Source organism: Hyalella azteca, unplaced genomic scaffold, assembly GCF_000764305.2.
Source record: "Hyalella azteca isolate HAZT.00-mixed unplaced genomic scaffold, Hazt_2.0.2 contig6746, whole genome shotgun sequence".
NCBI lineage: Eukaryota > Metazoa > Arthropoda > Malacostraca > Amphipoda > Hyalellidae > Hyalella > Hyalella azteca.
Window position 1 is genome coordinate 1 of NW_025936898.1, and position 15,991 is coordinate 15,991.

Here is a 15,991-nt window from a genome sequence, read left to right on the forward strand (position 1 = left end):
TGTATACTATCATGTCGTGTACTGTTACAGGATTTATTCGTGGCGCTGCTGAGGAGCTTTCACGCGGCGCACAACCTCATCCTGCAGGAGGGCGGTCAGCTCACCACCCTCACCGCTGCCATCGTCGCCCCCGTCAGGTGCTCATATTACCTCTTCATTACTCTGTCCGTTGATCCATTATTCTGCCAGTTGATCCATTATTCTGCCCGGTTATCCATTATTCTGCCCGTTACTTCGTACTATTGTCCGTTACTCTATTATTCTGTCCGCTACTCCATATTTAACATCTACCGTCCATGACACATGTGTCGCCATTCAGCAGGTATTACACTTGACTCGCTGCTCGTCCACAAGAGCCGTATAGTACTACTGGTCAGAACTACTATTTGTAGGGTTCGGTGAACACATAGGAACTAAAATGTTTAGATCTCACTAGAAATTTAAGGTATAGTTTTATTTAAAAGAAAAATAGATCGTTTTTATTGAAGGCTGACGACATTAGTTTTAGCTATTAGGTATTTGTCGAATAATGATTATTTACATGCACAATAGTTTGCATGTCTATCCGAGGTAGTATTGCATCTAGTTAGCATGTGTATGATGAGTTTTTGGACCGACATCGTTCGTAGAAAGATGCTTCATGTTAGACAAGCCCAGTTTCATGTCGTCATGTAAAGTTTATAATTCTCCAAATTTCCTGCATGGATGAACTATTAATTGTAAATTGACAATTCTCTAAATTCCATACATGTGGAAATTGTTAATTTTAAAGTTGATAATTCTTCGAGTTCCGTACATGTATGAATTATTAATGATAAAGCAAATGTTATTGTGCAGCAAGAGCGGGCGGTACGTGGTGTGCGTGTGCAACGTGGGCGACTCCCTGGCGTACGTTTACTCCCAGCAGCACGGAGTCAGGGAGATCACGCAAGGTGAGTTCACTTTCTTTGAAATTGCGCAATGTGAATTGACTTTATTAAACCAGATTTCAAATTAGAGCCGCTAAAATTTCGTGTAAGTGGTGTCGAATAAAACGAGTGTTATGTTTATCTACCTGTGCATCATTATTAATGTGCCTTCATCTCGATCTTTTTGAGTGATAAATGTTCAACGTAACTTATTTGTTGATCAAATAAAAGTTGTTTATCGGAAACATACTCGTTATTTACTTTCTATACATACTACTAACTTGATACACGCACCTCTTAATTTTCACTCGAAAGTCACAAAGGTATCACACACGTTTCTTAATTTTCATAGCCACCAACTGGATACACGCATGTCTCAATTGCCACTTCGCCCAATGCTATCCTCTACATTACCACCTTCGTCGCATGACACCCATTGCTCACTTGGGGAAGGAAATTTCAGCGTTGCACGACGTACACATCCCACTTCACCTTCTGTCGCGCGAGATTTTAGTTCCACTTATTTCTAGAGTTACACGACATTCACTTCTCACTCTCCTCTTAGCGTCCCACGACATTTTCGTTCAGTGTCCCTCGAGCCTCGCATGACATGCACTCCTCATAGCATTAAAGCCATACTTGCCCCATGACATGCACGCCTCACTTGTCCCATAGCATTAACGCCTCAATTATCATATGACATTCACGCCTCACTTATCCCATGACATTTATGCCTCACTTGTCACATGATATTCACGCCTCATTTTCCCCATGATATTCACATTCCCTATCCACTCCTTGGGATCTTGCAGCCTTCAAGTCATAATTTTGTGACATCCCAGAAACTTTCACGTCCCTTTTTCCCTGCAGCGTCGCACGACATCCACAGCATGCGGGACATGCGGGACGCCCTGGGGGCCCTGGGGCCAGTGGACGGACTCAACCCTGAACTCAACAACCTGACGTGCTCCATGACCTTTGTGGAGGAGGGTGACCTGGTCTTCCTCACATCCGACGGCATTTCGGATAATTTTGACCCGGTCGTCGGCAAGTTTGTCCTGCCAAAGAAAGAGGAAAGCGGGGAAAAGAGAGAGAAGACAGAGAGCGAGTGCATGCAAGAGGAGAAGAAAAAACGCCAAAAGCAGAAAATGAACTTGCAAGCACAAGAGCAACAGCAAAAAACTAATTTTTCGTTAACTAGCAAAAGCAAGAGCAAGCAGTCGAGAAGACAGATGCAGTTACTGCAGAAATATGAGCAGATCTGCCAGCAAAATCCTAGAAAACAATCACGGGGACAGAGGATAAGACATCAGCAGCTACTCTCCGTTACCAATGGATTTAAGCAGGTATGTAAAACTAGGTTCTAATATTTAATCAGAACTCTAATATATAACCAGGATTCTAATATTCTACCAGGATTCAGATACTTATCTTACTTCCAGGGTTCTAATCTCTGATATAGTGTTCGGTGTTGTACCCACAGTTAATTGTACTCAATTGTAAGCTGTAAGTGAAGCCTTTTTATTAGCTGCCTATTACTACATTTCAGGGCATGAATACCATGATTGATTATGAATAATCTGTGGAGATGAGTGCAGCGTTAAGACAAATCGATCGTGTTACAGTTGGGTTGATCGATACGTTTGTACTCCATCATGAATTTCCATTTTGCAATATCAACAATACCTTTTTGAAATGTGAGAAATATATACCAGCGCGACGTTATTCCAGCGTTCAATCAAATGCTTCTGCAGTGAAACGTCGAAAATCATCCTATTAGTTATGTCTATTTCTCGCATTAAGTCTTAGCACAATTTCTTGCTAGCCATATATGCGTGGTGTTGTAGTTGCGATGTATGCGTGGTTTTTTGAAAGGCAACACCAGAGTTGTTCACTAGTAATTCAAATTGTGAACACAGGCTTGGTGTGCTAGCGATTTCGAAAATAATTAAACCAAAAATTCTGAGTCGATTCACACGAATCACACGATCTCGAAGTGATTACGAGATCAGGTGTTTCCTGATATAGTCAACATCATGGTAGGTAGTTCTTGTTAAATCCTGAGGTAATGCATAAATGCTGGTGCTGTTTGCTGTCACTTCCGAGTAAAATACAGGGAAGCTCGAGAGCAATTTCGTGTCTGTGACAATTCTAAGTGAATGTGTGAAATCTGCCATAATGTGTGAATTCAAAGTCTACATGTCATTTGTGAGACACGTGTCATTTTTGAGACTAGTGTTAATTTTTAGTCATTGTGTCAATCGTGAGTCAATGTGTCATCTGTAAATGTGTCAGTTGTGAGTTAGTGTGTCAATTGTGCATCGCAATGTGACATTTGTGAGTCATGTGTTAATTGTGAATCAATGTGTCAATTGCTTGTAAAGAGGCTGAGGTCCCGCCGTCAGGCCGCGTCCAGTCATATGAGGTTTATTCACTATTTCTTGGAACCATAACTCTCGTCCTAAATAAGATGCAAGTCTCAAATTTGGGAGACTATTCCAGCTATTTTTCTTCATTCCACGTTCGTTAAGATAGATTTTGCAAATTTTGTCTTTCAACTGTTATTAGGAAAGGGAAAATTTTGCACCCCGTTGTTCGTGAAGCGAGCGACTTTTCTGCCTTTTTCTCGATGTACATATGTTTAACTATTTATTCTTCATTGAGCGGTAAACCAATCACTTTAGAATCAGATTTCTGGAATTAGATATAAGTCATTATACCAAAAAAATTGTGTAGATGCTAGGAAATATGTTATTTGTGATTCAATGTGTCAATTGTGAATTAACGTGTCAATTGCAAATGTACTTCAGGTTGTGAGTCGCAGCAAGTCTCAGCCGTCGGTGCTGGGGGCGAGCGCTGGGCCGCCCTGTGGCTCCGCCGCACCAAAGCAAGCCTCGACCCTGGGTTCGGCTGGTCTCAGTGGCAACCTCAGCCTTACCGAAAATAAGAATTCTTCCTCTGGAGACACAAATAAAAACTTAGCAGGCAACAGAAGCTACTTGCAGGATTCAGAGGACCTCGTACCTCCTGAAGTTGAGGCTCATCAGCGTCACGAGCTCACGCTGCTTAGGATGGAAGATCTTCTCCGTCGCGGCATCACAACCAATAAGCCTGTTGTCAACGCACAGGTTTGCTTTTTTTAAATTATGACGTTTCAAATTTTATCGCTAGCACAGGTGTTTGTTCTCGGGGTTTATTACAGAAATAAATAAGCAAAATTAGAATTAGTGGGGAGAATTTAAATTATGTTGCTACAAAATATCAGTTTGGTACGAGTGGACTGAAATTTTACGCTCATGCGCATCAGTAAACGGAAATGATTATTATAAATACGACGTTTGTACAATTATTTTAATTGTTATTTCTTCTAACAGTGTAATTATTGTGTGCAGACACTGTGTTTGGAGATGGTACACTTCGCGACCAAGTTGACGTTAGCAAAGCGACGTGTGTTGGAAGATCCTGATCTGTATCCGCCTCCGAAGATCACACCCTCCACCGATGGAGTCTCGGCGGCGGGCACTGAGCAGAAGCCGGGCACCTCGCAACTTTCCAGGGGCGAACAACGCAATCGTAGACGAAAAGTAAGCTATATTTCCATTAAAGATTTTACAAATCATCTTACAGTATATAAGGTACCGGTAATATTTTGTATTGAAATAATTTAAGAATGCAATTTACGTCCCTTTTTTTATTGCTGAATCAGGTGCATGAGATCGTAATAATTGAATTAGGCTCGGGTTTAAACCTGATTTGCATTAACTTTTCGTCTTTAATAACATCGTTCATTAGCTAGAATTCTTGAATCCTAACCCTCTACCGCTGTATGTCACTCTCCGGGAACATACAATTATACTTTAACTATTGAGTGGAGCAACTTGAGGACGTTTGTACGCAACAGAGAACATTTTAAAGTTGTACGTGGCGGCAACCATAAGTGCAAGTCATTTTGCGCTCAATAGCAACGTATCCTTTTTGGGTAGGCTTGTGTGACAATATTGCTCCGGTTACTCACGTCCGACAGTAGAGGGTTAAGGTGATTATGGTCTCTGAAATGGTTTCAATAAAGAATAGATAATTTTCCTTTGTTAGTATTTGATAGGTCTCCGTTCACACATAGGTAGAGTTAATTTAATGTTTCATCGGTGACTTCAGTTTCATTCGTAACTTCATTGTCCACAGTTCATGAATTCACAAATTTATCAATTTGGGATAATAGATTTGCTTGGTGAATTCACACATTTCTAGTTCAGAACATTTCTAATCATAATTATAGTTTTGCGTGGTGAATTCAGAGACTTATCCATTGTGAAGATAGGTCATAGTTTTTAATTCGTAGAATTATCGAATATTATTTTAGGTTTGCGAGAAGCTGGCGCTGGTGCCTGGCAAGCTGGACCACGCGACGGTGGTTGCCTACAACGTCGGGCTGTTCGACACGAGCTCGCCTCCTGACCTTGACGACCAGCGCATTGTCCTGCCACTCGACGCCATGACCCACCTGAACCGTGGCCACCACACCCGCACCCGCCCTGCTGGTGAGCATAAAGGCGGGGTGGCCAATACATAAAGATATTATCCACTCAGTATGTAGTGGATTAGAAAGCAGTTAGTTGCACCGGGGAGCAGTTAGTTGCCCCGGGGAGCAGTTAGTTGCACCGGGGAGTAGTTAGTAGCTGTGGGAAGTAACGAGGTGTGAGTTTGAGTCTTTGCTTAGCTGTAAAAATGATATGTTTCACAAATCGGTGAAGTTGTTGGGTAATTCTGATCTGCAAGATTGAAGCAGTGACTTGCAGGTTCGAGACCTAGTTAGCTGTGAAAGTTCAGCAATGTCTATAAACGGCGGTAGGCCAAACATGCTTTAATCTTCAACGCTGCTACCACAATTTTATTAATTTTTCTTAAATTACCCACCTTGTTAACAAACAAAGGTAAGTTCAATTTGGATGCGTTCGTATTCCAATAGACAATATGTTGACTGCATGGGTCGCTCCAATAGTTAGGTTTATAATTTAGTTTTTATCTAAACTAAGGTTGGAATTCAATTAATTCAATTGAGGGGAGAGTGACTCAAGATTATTTCTAGATTTCATATGTTGCATAGTTATTTGAACACATTCCTAGATGAGTTACGCATACCCAGAGTCTTTACCAATGCCTAATAAAGTGAGCACCGTGTGCCCACTTTAGTTTCACTACTATGTTCAGTCAATTAGGTTAAAACAAAGTGCGCCCATAGTTCCATGTAAGAATACTATAAATAATGAACACATGATCTATGAATAACTAACTTCACATTGAGAGAGCACGTCAGTTCTGATGATGCGTTACCATTCATGTTGGAATTGAAGCTTGGAAACAGGCTACGGTGTTGAATGAAATACACGAAGTATAATCGTTTGCTGGCGAATATTATATTTTATATATTTGCATTATTAATAGTATCTAATAATTAATAAATAAATGATTTTTACAGCGGTGAGGCAGTCAGGCCGGAGTTCTCCTCTGTCACACCTTGCAGCCTCCGCGCCCCTGGCGAGCCCCGACTCGGCTCGCAGCATCGCTCCGCAGACGACCGAGGTGCTCGGGAAGACTACAAGCTTCCATTATGTAGACCCGCCTCTAGAGTCCCCGCAGCCTAACGCAAGAGTCACTCTAGCAATAGGAGAATCTTTAGAAGCTCTTCGTGACCTTGAATGTGAGGATGAAACTCATCGTGAGACTGAGACGACAGGGCTGACTTTGGGCGATGAAACGGGAGGTTGGAAATCTAAAGAGGATTTGGGTTGTGAAAAGTTCAACAACGATCGATGTAAATCTTATAAAGAATTGAAGGAAGTGGTTGGGGTCAACACAATCAAGCCTAGGCAAGAACTTGATGTCAGAAACACGAGCAAGAATAAAACAAGTCGGCTTTCAACAAATCTTGATGATGTAGATTTCCATTCCTTGTCTATGCAGACACGTGAGATAAATTCCAATAAAGCACCTGGTAGAGATTCTAGTTCCCAAATATGTCCAGCTTTATCTTCCGAGCTTCAGTGCACTCCCAGTCAAGAAGACTGCGAAGAAGTGTTTGTCTTGGAATTAGATGATGAGGAAAAGTGCACACCAGGAGTTGTGCCCATGAAGTGTTCGCCTTTCATTGGAACGGATTTATCCAATAAAGAAAATTTAAGCCCCAGTGGGGCATCTTTCGAGCTTCCCGTGAAGCCCGTCATTGAGACGCTGCTATGATCCTCATCTTGCATCTGCTACAAACGTCGACCCAGATGAGAGCAATGCTGCTATTCTATGTAGCTTGCAACGCAGATGACGCTATATCTACGGGGCCCAGTGGTTACAGTCCAGAGTAATTGGATTGGAGTAATGAGCTATGGGTTCGATGCCAACTACCTGCGACAGTTCTGGTCAAATCGGCGAGGTGATCGGGCGGTTAAGCAACGCAAAATTGAGGCATTGAGTTGCGTGTTCGAGACCTACTACAAGCTGTGAATGTTATGCGATGTTCAAAATAGGCGACTGGTTTAGTGGGCTAAATGACGCTGTACACCCCGAACAACGAAAACTTATGTGACTTCAGCATCTTTCGCTGCATCTAATATCAAATATTCTTGTATAATAATATAGAAATTTGTTGGGCGTGCAAATGAGTGCATTTGCTCTAAATGAACTTATTTACGAATTATTTTTACCCACTAGAATTGCTTGATAAGTATTGAAGCATCATGCACAATTAATCCCATTTAATTCTATTTCTACCTGGTGATCACGAACGCCAATTTTTGGAAGATATTCGTTAATTTAGTATCAGCACAAATCAAAAGTGTTTTCAAGTCATGCTAAGCTTAAACTATGGACCAATTTCTACTTGAATCACCCATGTTCTCACGTTCAGTGTGTCACATTTAAAGGTTTGAGCTCCGTTCATCCGTCGATTTTGCTCGCTTTAATTTTATATTTTTCGCATAATCTTCATTTCGGATATATAAATAGCTTTTTCTGGTGCTCGTCTTGGCTCGTGTTAGTCACTGGACGGTATAATACTCAATGTTTTTAAATGTTTACTCACACAGATATTTTAAGGACGTTTATTAGTGTGCTTTAACGTATAGTCGTAAGCTGGCTAGTTTCGTGTAGTTGAACTTCACATTTAAAAGAAAATTTGATTCAATTACGATCTCGATAAAAATTGTTCAATATTATGCAATTTTTCGTATCGACGATACTGGGTACGACTAATGTTGATACAATATTGTTTCTTGCTTGTTATTATTCGCTAAGTATGACTTTTCATCGATCGGTGCAATTAGTGACTTGTTTATTAAGCCGTTTTTATCGTTATTACCATCTTCGGTAAGGTAGTTGACATTATTATTGCCTTCCATCCCAGCAGTATTTTAGGTTGCGTTTTTCTGAATTAATTTTTCACTTCAGAGATCCGAAGATGATTGTTAGTTATAAAATTGTTATCAATAATGCTGAAATGCTCGTTTATATAGTGCAGCCACTGTATTGTTTTATCGGTTGAATTGAAAGATAAGCATGCCAAACTTTCGAAGTAGCGCGTCATGTGTTATCATTTGCATTTCCCACGAAATTACGCGACATTTAGGAAATTATATTATCTACAGCAGAATTGTAAATCTGCTGTACAGCGCTCACCAATTTTTCATGCCTTAGGTAATCCACTCTGCAGGTTCTCAGAACGATTCTTTATCAAGCTACCATTAACTCAATACTTTAATATTGCAACCAATGGAGCTTCTATTATATGAAATAATTTGACGTGTTTCTTGAACATTAATTCCAGGTTTTGTAGTAGTCACAAATCAACAACATATTTTTGAGTCATAATCAATTGTCAATAATGGATCTCATACAAAATTAGGTTCATGACAGTGAAGAGTTTGGTTACTAACCAGCCGTAATTCTTCCACTATTGAAAACTAAAAGATACAACTTATGTCATCACATCATTTGATTGTGACACTAAGATCAACTAATCTTTGTGCTATAGTCTTCTGCCTGATGCACTTGATTGCTTTTTTGATCATCCTAGTTTAAAAAACTGCATCATCGAGGGTCGTTGTGGGGGCATCATTTGAGTTGAAGAACCTCCAGTGAAGTAGGAACGAAATGCTTATGCATACATATTTCTTGTCGTTATTGTCAAGTTGATTGGAAGAAAACCAATGAGTGCTAAACCCTAAAGCTGAAGTCATATCTGATCAATAATGTTTGAACGAAATTTTTCTATTAATGAACAATTTTATAAAAAATAAACCGCTACAATTATAATATATATTTTATTTCCCAAACGTCATGATTCTACTAAAATCTAGACCCTTAAATTAAGTATAAAATCGGCACGACAGCAAACTACCGTTTCGCGCAACGATATTCACTTAAAAAAAAAAATATCCTTGACAGCAGTTTAAGGAATGATTGCACATCAGCCTTCTTATGGAAATCTGGACAATTAGAGAAATAAATCAAAGAAAAAGGAAGATACGAGGAAATATAAAGACCGAATGGAGGAATATTTCAAGACCATAGAGTCAACAGTATTATTTTATATGTAATGACAGCAGAAGGCGACGACAATTTATTTTATGAGGCCGAGAAAGCGAGAGATTCAGATAGTTCAATTTTCGAGCTGTTAGTTTGCGGCCGTAGTGGTCCTCGAACAAAGGGATTCATAACCTAGCAACAATTGAGCTAAGCCTCTTTACACGGCCTCAGAGTTACCGTGTAAAGACGTACAAGATATTTTGATTGCTCTGTTGCTGTTTAATTTAAGCTTATTAACTCGCCCACTGTTCGACGCTTCTACGCCATAATTAAGAAATTTAATGCAGCTAACTCGGAATGATGGTGCTTTGTTCTGTGATGAAATGCAACTTTTATAAGATACATGAATGCAAGTTGAAGGACCACTACCCATAAAACATTAACAATCACACATATTATTGAAGCAAAATTATTAAGTATGGAATTACGGGTTCCAAGAGCAACATGTGGTCAGCTGGCGGATGTTTTAATTACATGCATTTGCAACTTGACTTTCGATGTGCTGCCACAGATATTTATTATTCAGGTAATAGCAGCTTCGATACGACAGCCAATCCGTTGTAGTCCATCAGACCATATCTGAAGATTGTATGATTTTCTGCCGTGTTGTCTGCAAAGAGATGATTGGTGCTGTGTTGTGTGCAAAGATGATTTGGTGACGTTAGTATGCTAAGATGATTGGGTGCCGTGTAAAGATGATTGGGTGCCGTGTTGGCTGCAGAAAGGGAAGTCCGGAATCTTCAGCAAGCTGTTTGTTTATTCAGGTGCAGTCAGGGAAATCTTATGACGAGGTGACGGGACCGCCCCCACCTTCCTTGTACACAACCACACCTCGGTTGATCAGATCAGGAATCTCAACCGCCAGCCATGGACCGAGCTGTCAAATTATCAAGATTGTTAAATTTAATCTGTGCAGACGTGGGATCAATTCCAAAGGAAAGATTCAAAAGTATGAAATTCAAATAAATGTTGAAATTAAAACTATTTTCAACCTTAATTATAGAGTTTGACCATAGCATTGCATTGGAATTTAAACTGTAAAGAGTAAGTGTCTTTCTCGAGTTAGTGTATGTTTATAATAATAACAATGTGACCGGCTAAATATATCTTGTGAAAGTAATTATATTTTATAATGATAAAAAACATTCTATTGATGCTCTTAATTTTGCTCACGTTTCTCCTGGTTTTTTGATGAACAGTCAAGGTTAAGCTCATTAAACAAACACCTGATCATATCTGGATTCATTTGGTAATGATGCAGCCCAACATAACTCAGTAATCACACACTTCCGAGTTTTTACTTATTCCCTGGATACATGCCTACATATTAGTCAAACATGAGCAATAAAATATTTCATACCCCTAGAGCCATGGCATGGGCAATGCCAAATTTTGGCACATTTCTAGCCCAAAGAGGCTTGAAGTGATCGGTGAGACAAATTCGGCCTCCTCGATACATCTTGGCGGTCTTGCCATCCAACTCTGGTAAAGCAATCTCTGGAGATGTGGCTGGGTATGTCACAGGAATCTGCAAATAATTACAAGGTTATTCAGTACAAACAACTTGGACTCTATGAATTAGATATACAAACACTGGAGCACATGAAAGCAACCTTTTTTGCCTACCTATTATTAAATTAAAATTTTGAATTAAAGATTTCCAAATGTTCTGATAATGGAAATATTTCAGCACAGTTATGTTGTGTTAATGATAGGCAGTGACGTTTCAACACATAAACTTACATCAAACTCGACATCAAACTGGTACTTCAGCATGTCCTGCACATACCAGCACTTGCCAAACCAACGAGTGCCTTCTTTGTTGCTCTCCAATCTAAACCAGTCATTATCTTGAGACTTGTTCATTTCCACATACTGAAAACATATGAATATACAATATTATTCAAAGTATCAAACTTAGTATGATGATTAAAGTTAAGTCAGAAGTCATTTAAGCAAGAAAAAGAGGTTCTTTTCCTTTGTAAATGGCATTCAACTAAAGTTTCCACTACATTAGTATTGTAGTTGTCATTATTATTTAATTAAAATTCCAATTCAGATGTAAATGGTTCATACACTTATCATTTAGTTTGATATATCATATCACAAACTAATTTGCCTGCTATGAGGGTAAAAAAACACCAAGGCAGCATTGCATACTAAAATTAGACTGGATTTATTATATAAATGCAATGTATATAGAATAATGGTTTAATGTTCAGCTTTGTTAAATCATTTCCAGCAACATAATAATCAAAATAGACATTACAAAAAGAGTTTATATTCCATTAATAAATAATTTTGAGTAAATAATAATCATGAGAAAATAACCTTTTCTAAGAAGAATGGATACTACCTATAGATAGAAAATTAGTTAGTGGGCCTACCTCATGACTCAACAATAAAAATTGGATAATGTAGCCTGGTCAGAAATACATTATCAAAAAGATGGAGTTATGCAAAAAATAACCAAGCTCCATAAATTTGATTACAATTTCATTGTTAAATTGTTAATATGATACATTTTTTCTATTCAAGGACAGTGACTTGAGTCAAATGGCAACTAATGTGTTACAGATGTAAGATAGATGCACAAAATATAAATAACAAATAGAACAAGAATACAGACAAAAATTTGAAAAATTATGTCAATGTTACCTGAATCAAAGCACTATACTCTTCTTTCAATCGTGTTACCCAGAGATCTTTATCTCTTGGTCCAGCTTTAGTTTTCAACAAGGGTATACTAGCAAGAGTCTTTTTTGTTCCAGCATCAACCATTGCAACAAATGAGCCCGTATAATTGACAAAAGCATAAATCTAGAGGTAATTTGTAGCAATATTGATCTGAAATAAATAATATAAAATTAATACAAATTGAAATACACTAACATAAACCACTGTTTCGCTCAGTGACCAAAATAGGTCTTGGCAAGAGCCCAACAGATGCTACCTTCCTCATTCATCATAGTGTTGATATTAGGGATATTATATAAATAATATACTTTTAAAAATTACTTTGTAAAGACAACACTTCTAAAGAATCCAGTGTCTCCAATGTTAAAGATGTACAATGAATTTCACATTTATTTTCAAATATTAAAAAAATTTATTTTTCAAATTTTTTAATATACTGTACAACATTTTTTTCAAAATTATTTATTCTGTCAATTGATTCATGCATTCATTGCATTGCCTCCAATTAAACACAAATGTGCAAAATTTCAGATCAATTGCACAGGTAAAAGTGTGTCAAAATTCAAATATCAGTTATGAGATTTGTACTAGCTGATGAAATTATTTTTTCAATTTATTCAATCATTTATTTTGTCATTTGATTCTTGCATTGTCTCCAACTTTACGCAAGTGTGCAAAATTTCAGATCGATAGGACAAGTAGTTCTAAGTGTGTCAAATTTTGATTATAAGATTTGTAGCAGACAGACAGACAAACAAACAAGAAGTAAAGTTAAAGAGAAGTGTTGTAAAAACTGAAAGGAAAATCATATTTTTCCAAGTGGTAACTGTACTTCAAAGATGAATTTGTGCCATTTCAATTGATTCCCACAAATAAAGTTATACAGTAAAATTGGGTAACAAGGGATGGTTTTGAGCATTTTTATTACAACACTTCTCTTTAACTTCACTTCTTGTTTGTTTGTCTGTCTGTCTGCTACAAATCTTATAATCAATATTTAACACACTTCTACCGACTACCTGTCCAGTGTCCAATCGATCTGAAATTTGGCACACTTGCATAAAGTTAGAGACAATGCATGAATCAATTGACAGAATAAATAATTTCATGATTTAAAAATTTTATTTTCATTATTAAAAGAAATTAAAAAATAATTTCGTCTGCTAGACTGCTACAAATCTTATAATCCATATATATATTATATGACACAATTAGACCTGTCCAATTGATCTGAAATTTTGCACAATTGCATTAAGTCAGACAATGCATGCATCAATTGACAGAATAAATAATTTTGATAATTTACAAAATTATGATATCTTAAAAAAATTTTGAAAAATATATATTTTTTTCAATATTTGAAAATAAAATTAGAAATTCATTGTACATGTGTAACATCCAAGACACTGGATTGTTCAGTGTTCTCTTTAATAAACAGTAATTTTTAAACGCATATTTTTTGTTAATAACCTCTAATGTCTTGTTCTCACAATCTCACATTGCCGGTTAAAGGGCTGGAACTTCCAGCCCTTTTTTTTTAACTGGCAATGTGAATGTGAGCCGGTTCCAGGTGTCTTCCAGCCTGGAAGACACCTGGAATCGATTCCTGGGGTACCGGTTATCAAACTAGAGCATAGTGTCAAAGCACAGATTTTCTAGAATCAGTTCATTTCTAATTTATATATTTACTCAAGATTTACACCAATTTCTTATGTATAACAATGCTGGTATCCAGGATACTTTTCTGGTCTACTAATTGGACTCAAAAATTAACTTGACGCAGAGTCTAAAAAAGTTTCTGCTTTGCCACTATGAACTAGAGATCCGGGACTGGGAGTTCCTAGAGTTCCTGGAGGGCATGACCAATTTGACCATAATACGGCTTGGTCGGAAAAATTATTCAACATGTTGAATAATTTTGCCGGTACGCCAGGAACCATAAAAATCTGGGAGCCAACCTGCTCTTCCATTGCTATGTGAGAACTCAAGCGGCACGGCCGGGGGACCAGCCTGGGGTTAGTGGGGTAGGCCTACCAGGAGGGGTGAAATCGTCCCAAAAATTTTTTTTTGTGTGAAAGCATTGTCACTTATTCACATTTTCAGCCTATGTGCTGTTTCAACTTTTTATTTTTTTTTTTTTGCAAATGCATTGTCAATTGTTCATATTTAATACTATCTGCTGTTAAAATGATGTACTTTTTCACATTTTTGTGCAAGTTTTGTTAATTATTAACATTCCTTTCATGTCTGCATAGCAAGTCTCTAAATAATTTATCGAATGCCTACTTTTAGATAGCCTATATCTCATTTCCTGAAACTAAATTCCGCGTAAAAAGTCAAATCATGATTCCTACTTTCACCGTCCACAGATTTACTCTCTACAGTCTACGGCTGCGCAGTGCGCACCCCTACAACTCACGTCCCCCCCCACACGAGTCACGACACCATATAGTAAATTAGTAACTAGTAAGCCTCCGGCCCGTAGTTTGGAAACCTCTGCTACACAGCCTACGGTACAACTCACGTCCCACGACAGACGACACCATGTGGCATATGTAGGCTAGTAACTGGTAAGCGAACCTTCACGAACACGTCACCCTCAACGCAACTGCCTGAACGAACTTCTGAAGTCTGGACTCTGGACCAGCAAGTAGCAACTTTTTTTCTCGGCTAGAACACCAGATTGCCTAGCTCAAAATACCAGATATATACCAGAAATTCTATTTTTCAAAAAAACATAACTCCAAATTTGATAAATTATTCGTCAGAAATGTTAGTTAGAAAAATAAAAAAATAAATGTATTTTTTTCTTATCTTTTTTACTGTGTATTTATCTGACTTGACGGATAATTAACCAAATTGTATTTTTTCCCTCTGTTTGAACCATTATGACACTTCTTTTCCTGTGTATGATGAAATCGTCACTTTTCCCTTTGTTTTATCACAGTGTGACACTTCTTCCCCTTCACTCAAGATGAGCAAGCTACGGAAACAGGTCGTCTTCCTGACTTCCTCTTCCTTATATTCGTACATCATGCATGTAGATTGCATTTAGCTAACATTTCAGGTATGATCACAAAATTGCGGCAATACTAGTTGCGGCTGAGCAGATCGCTTTTGGTCCGAATAAGTAATAGCGGACTCTAGTACTTCAGTTGAAATTCTGTTTCGATGCTTGTTTTTCACATTGGAGACGTCACTGACGTGAAAATACTTGCTCCACGAATGCATTGGAGGCTGGTATAAATAGACAGGTGATGCAGTAGTCAGCCAGTTCCATGAAAGGATGATGACTTTCAGATCAGTGAAATATTGAATGGCAACCTAGAATTCAAGTGACACTCCATAATTTAAAACCATTAAACAAAAACAGTGGGGCTTTCTTCACAGAGACAACCACACTCGTCAAAGGCCATATCATCACTGTTCAGTAATCAATCAAGAATCATCAATCTTGTGCTCATACTGCACTAAGCACTTTTGTTAAATGTGAACAACTAGATAGGAGTTATTTCATCAAGCGGTAATCTATCGGCTCCAAAAATGACGGGACGTAAAAATGACGTAATACTAGCGGTGGTATTATCAAAACATTTGAGCGGGAAACATTTGCGCGGGAAAAACATTTACGCTTTTAGCTAAGACTTGCGTACGAAAAAACATCACCGTTAGGCTCTAATGATTATGTGTACCAAGTTTCATCAAGCTACGTTCAGTATTTTGCGAGATATTCCACGCTCACTGAATTTGGAATCACGGCCGCGAGACCGGCCGTGAGAGAGGCCGCGTTTTTGTCCGAGACGTAGGAAATT

At 38.2% G+C, this 15,991-nt stretch overlaps 2 protein-coding genes across 2 annotated transcripts; one reads left to right on the forward strand and one right to left on the reverse strand.

Moving 5' to 3' along the window:
- Positions 1-36: 36 nt before the first annotated feature.
- LOC108669199 lies at positions 37-7,354 on the forward strand (the record flags this gene model as incomplete). Its single annotated transcript, XM_018156501.2, has 7 exons — positions 37-137; positions 838-932; positions 1,779-2,254; positions 3,719-4,036; positions 4,301-4,492; positions 5,269-5,446; positions 6,385-7,354. Coding segments are annotated over 7 exons (2,121 nt in total), but the record flags the coding sequence as incomplete, so codon positions are not given.
- Positions 7,355-9,198: 1,844 nt separating this feature from the next.
- Positions 9,199-12,352, reverse strand: LOC108669203 (ubiquitin-fold modifier-conjugating enzyme 1). Its single transcript, XM_018156507.2, has 4 exons — positions 12,141-12,352; positions 11,226-11,357; positions 10,843-11,010; positions 9,199-10,359 (listed from the first exon to the last, which is right to left on the reverse strand). Exons 1-4 carry the CDS (start codon positions 12,261-12,263, stop codon positions 10,264-10,266), a joined length of 519 nt encoding a protein of 172 aa, XP_018011996.1. The 5' UTR covers positions 12,264-12,352; the 3' UTR covers positions 9,199-10,263.
- Between the last annotated feature and the right edge of the window lie 3,639 nt (positions 12,353-15,991).

Excerpts from the sequence above, each read along its gene's own strand:
- LOC108669203 (XM_018156507.2), bottom strand. The coding sequence starts at position 12,263 with ATGGTTGATGCTGGAACAAAAAAGACTCTTGCTAGTATACCCTTGTTG. Across the intron at positions 11,358-12,140 it reads AGTATAGTGCTTTGATTCAG|TATGTGGAAATGAACAAGTC; the intron begins GTAACATTGACA and ends ATATGTTTTCAG. Across the intron at positions 11,011-11,225 it reads AGTTTGATGTCGAGTTTGAT|ATTCCTGTGACATACCCAGC; the intron begins GTAAGTTTATGT and ends AATTATTTGCAG.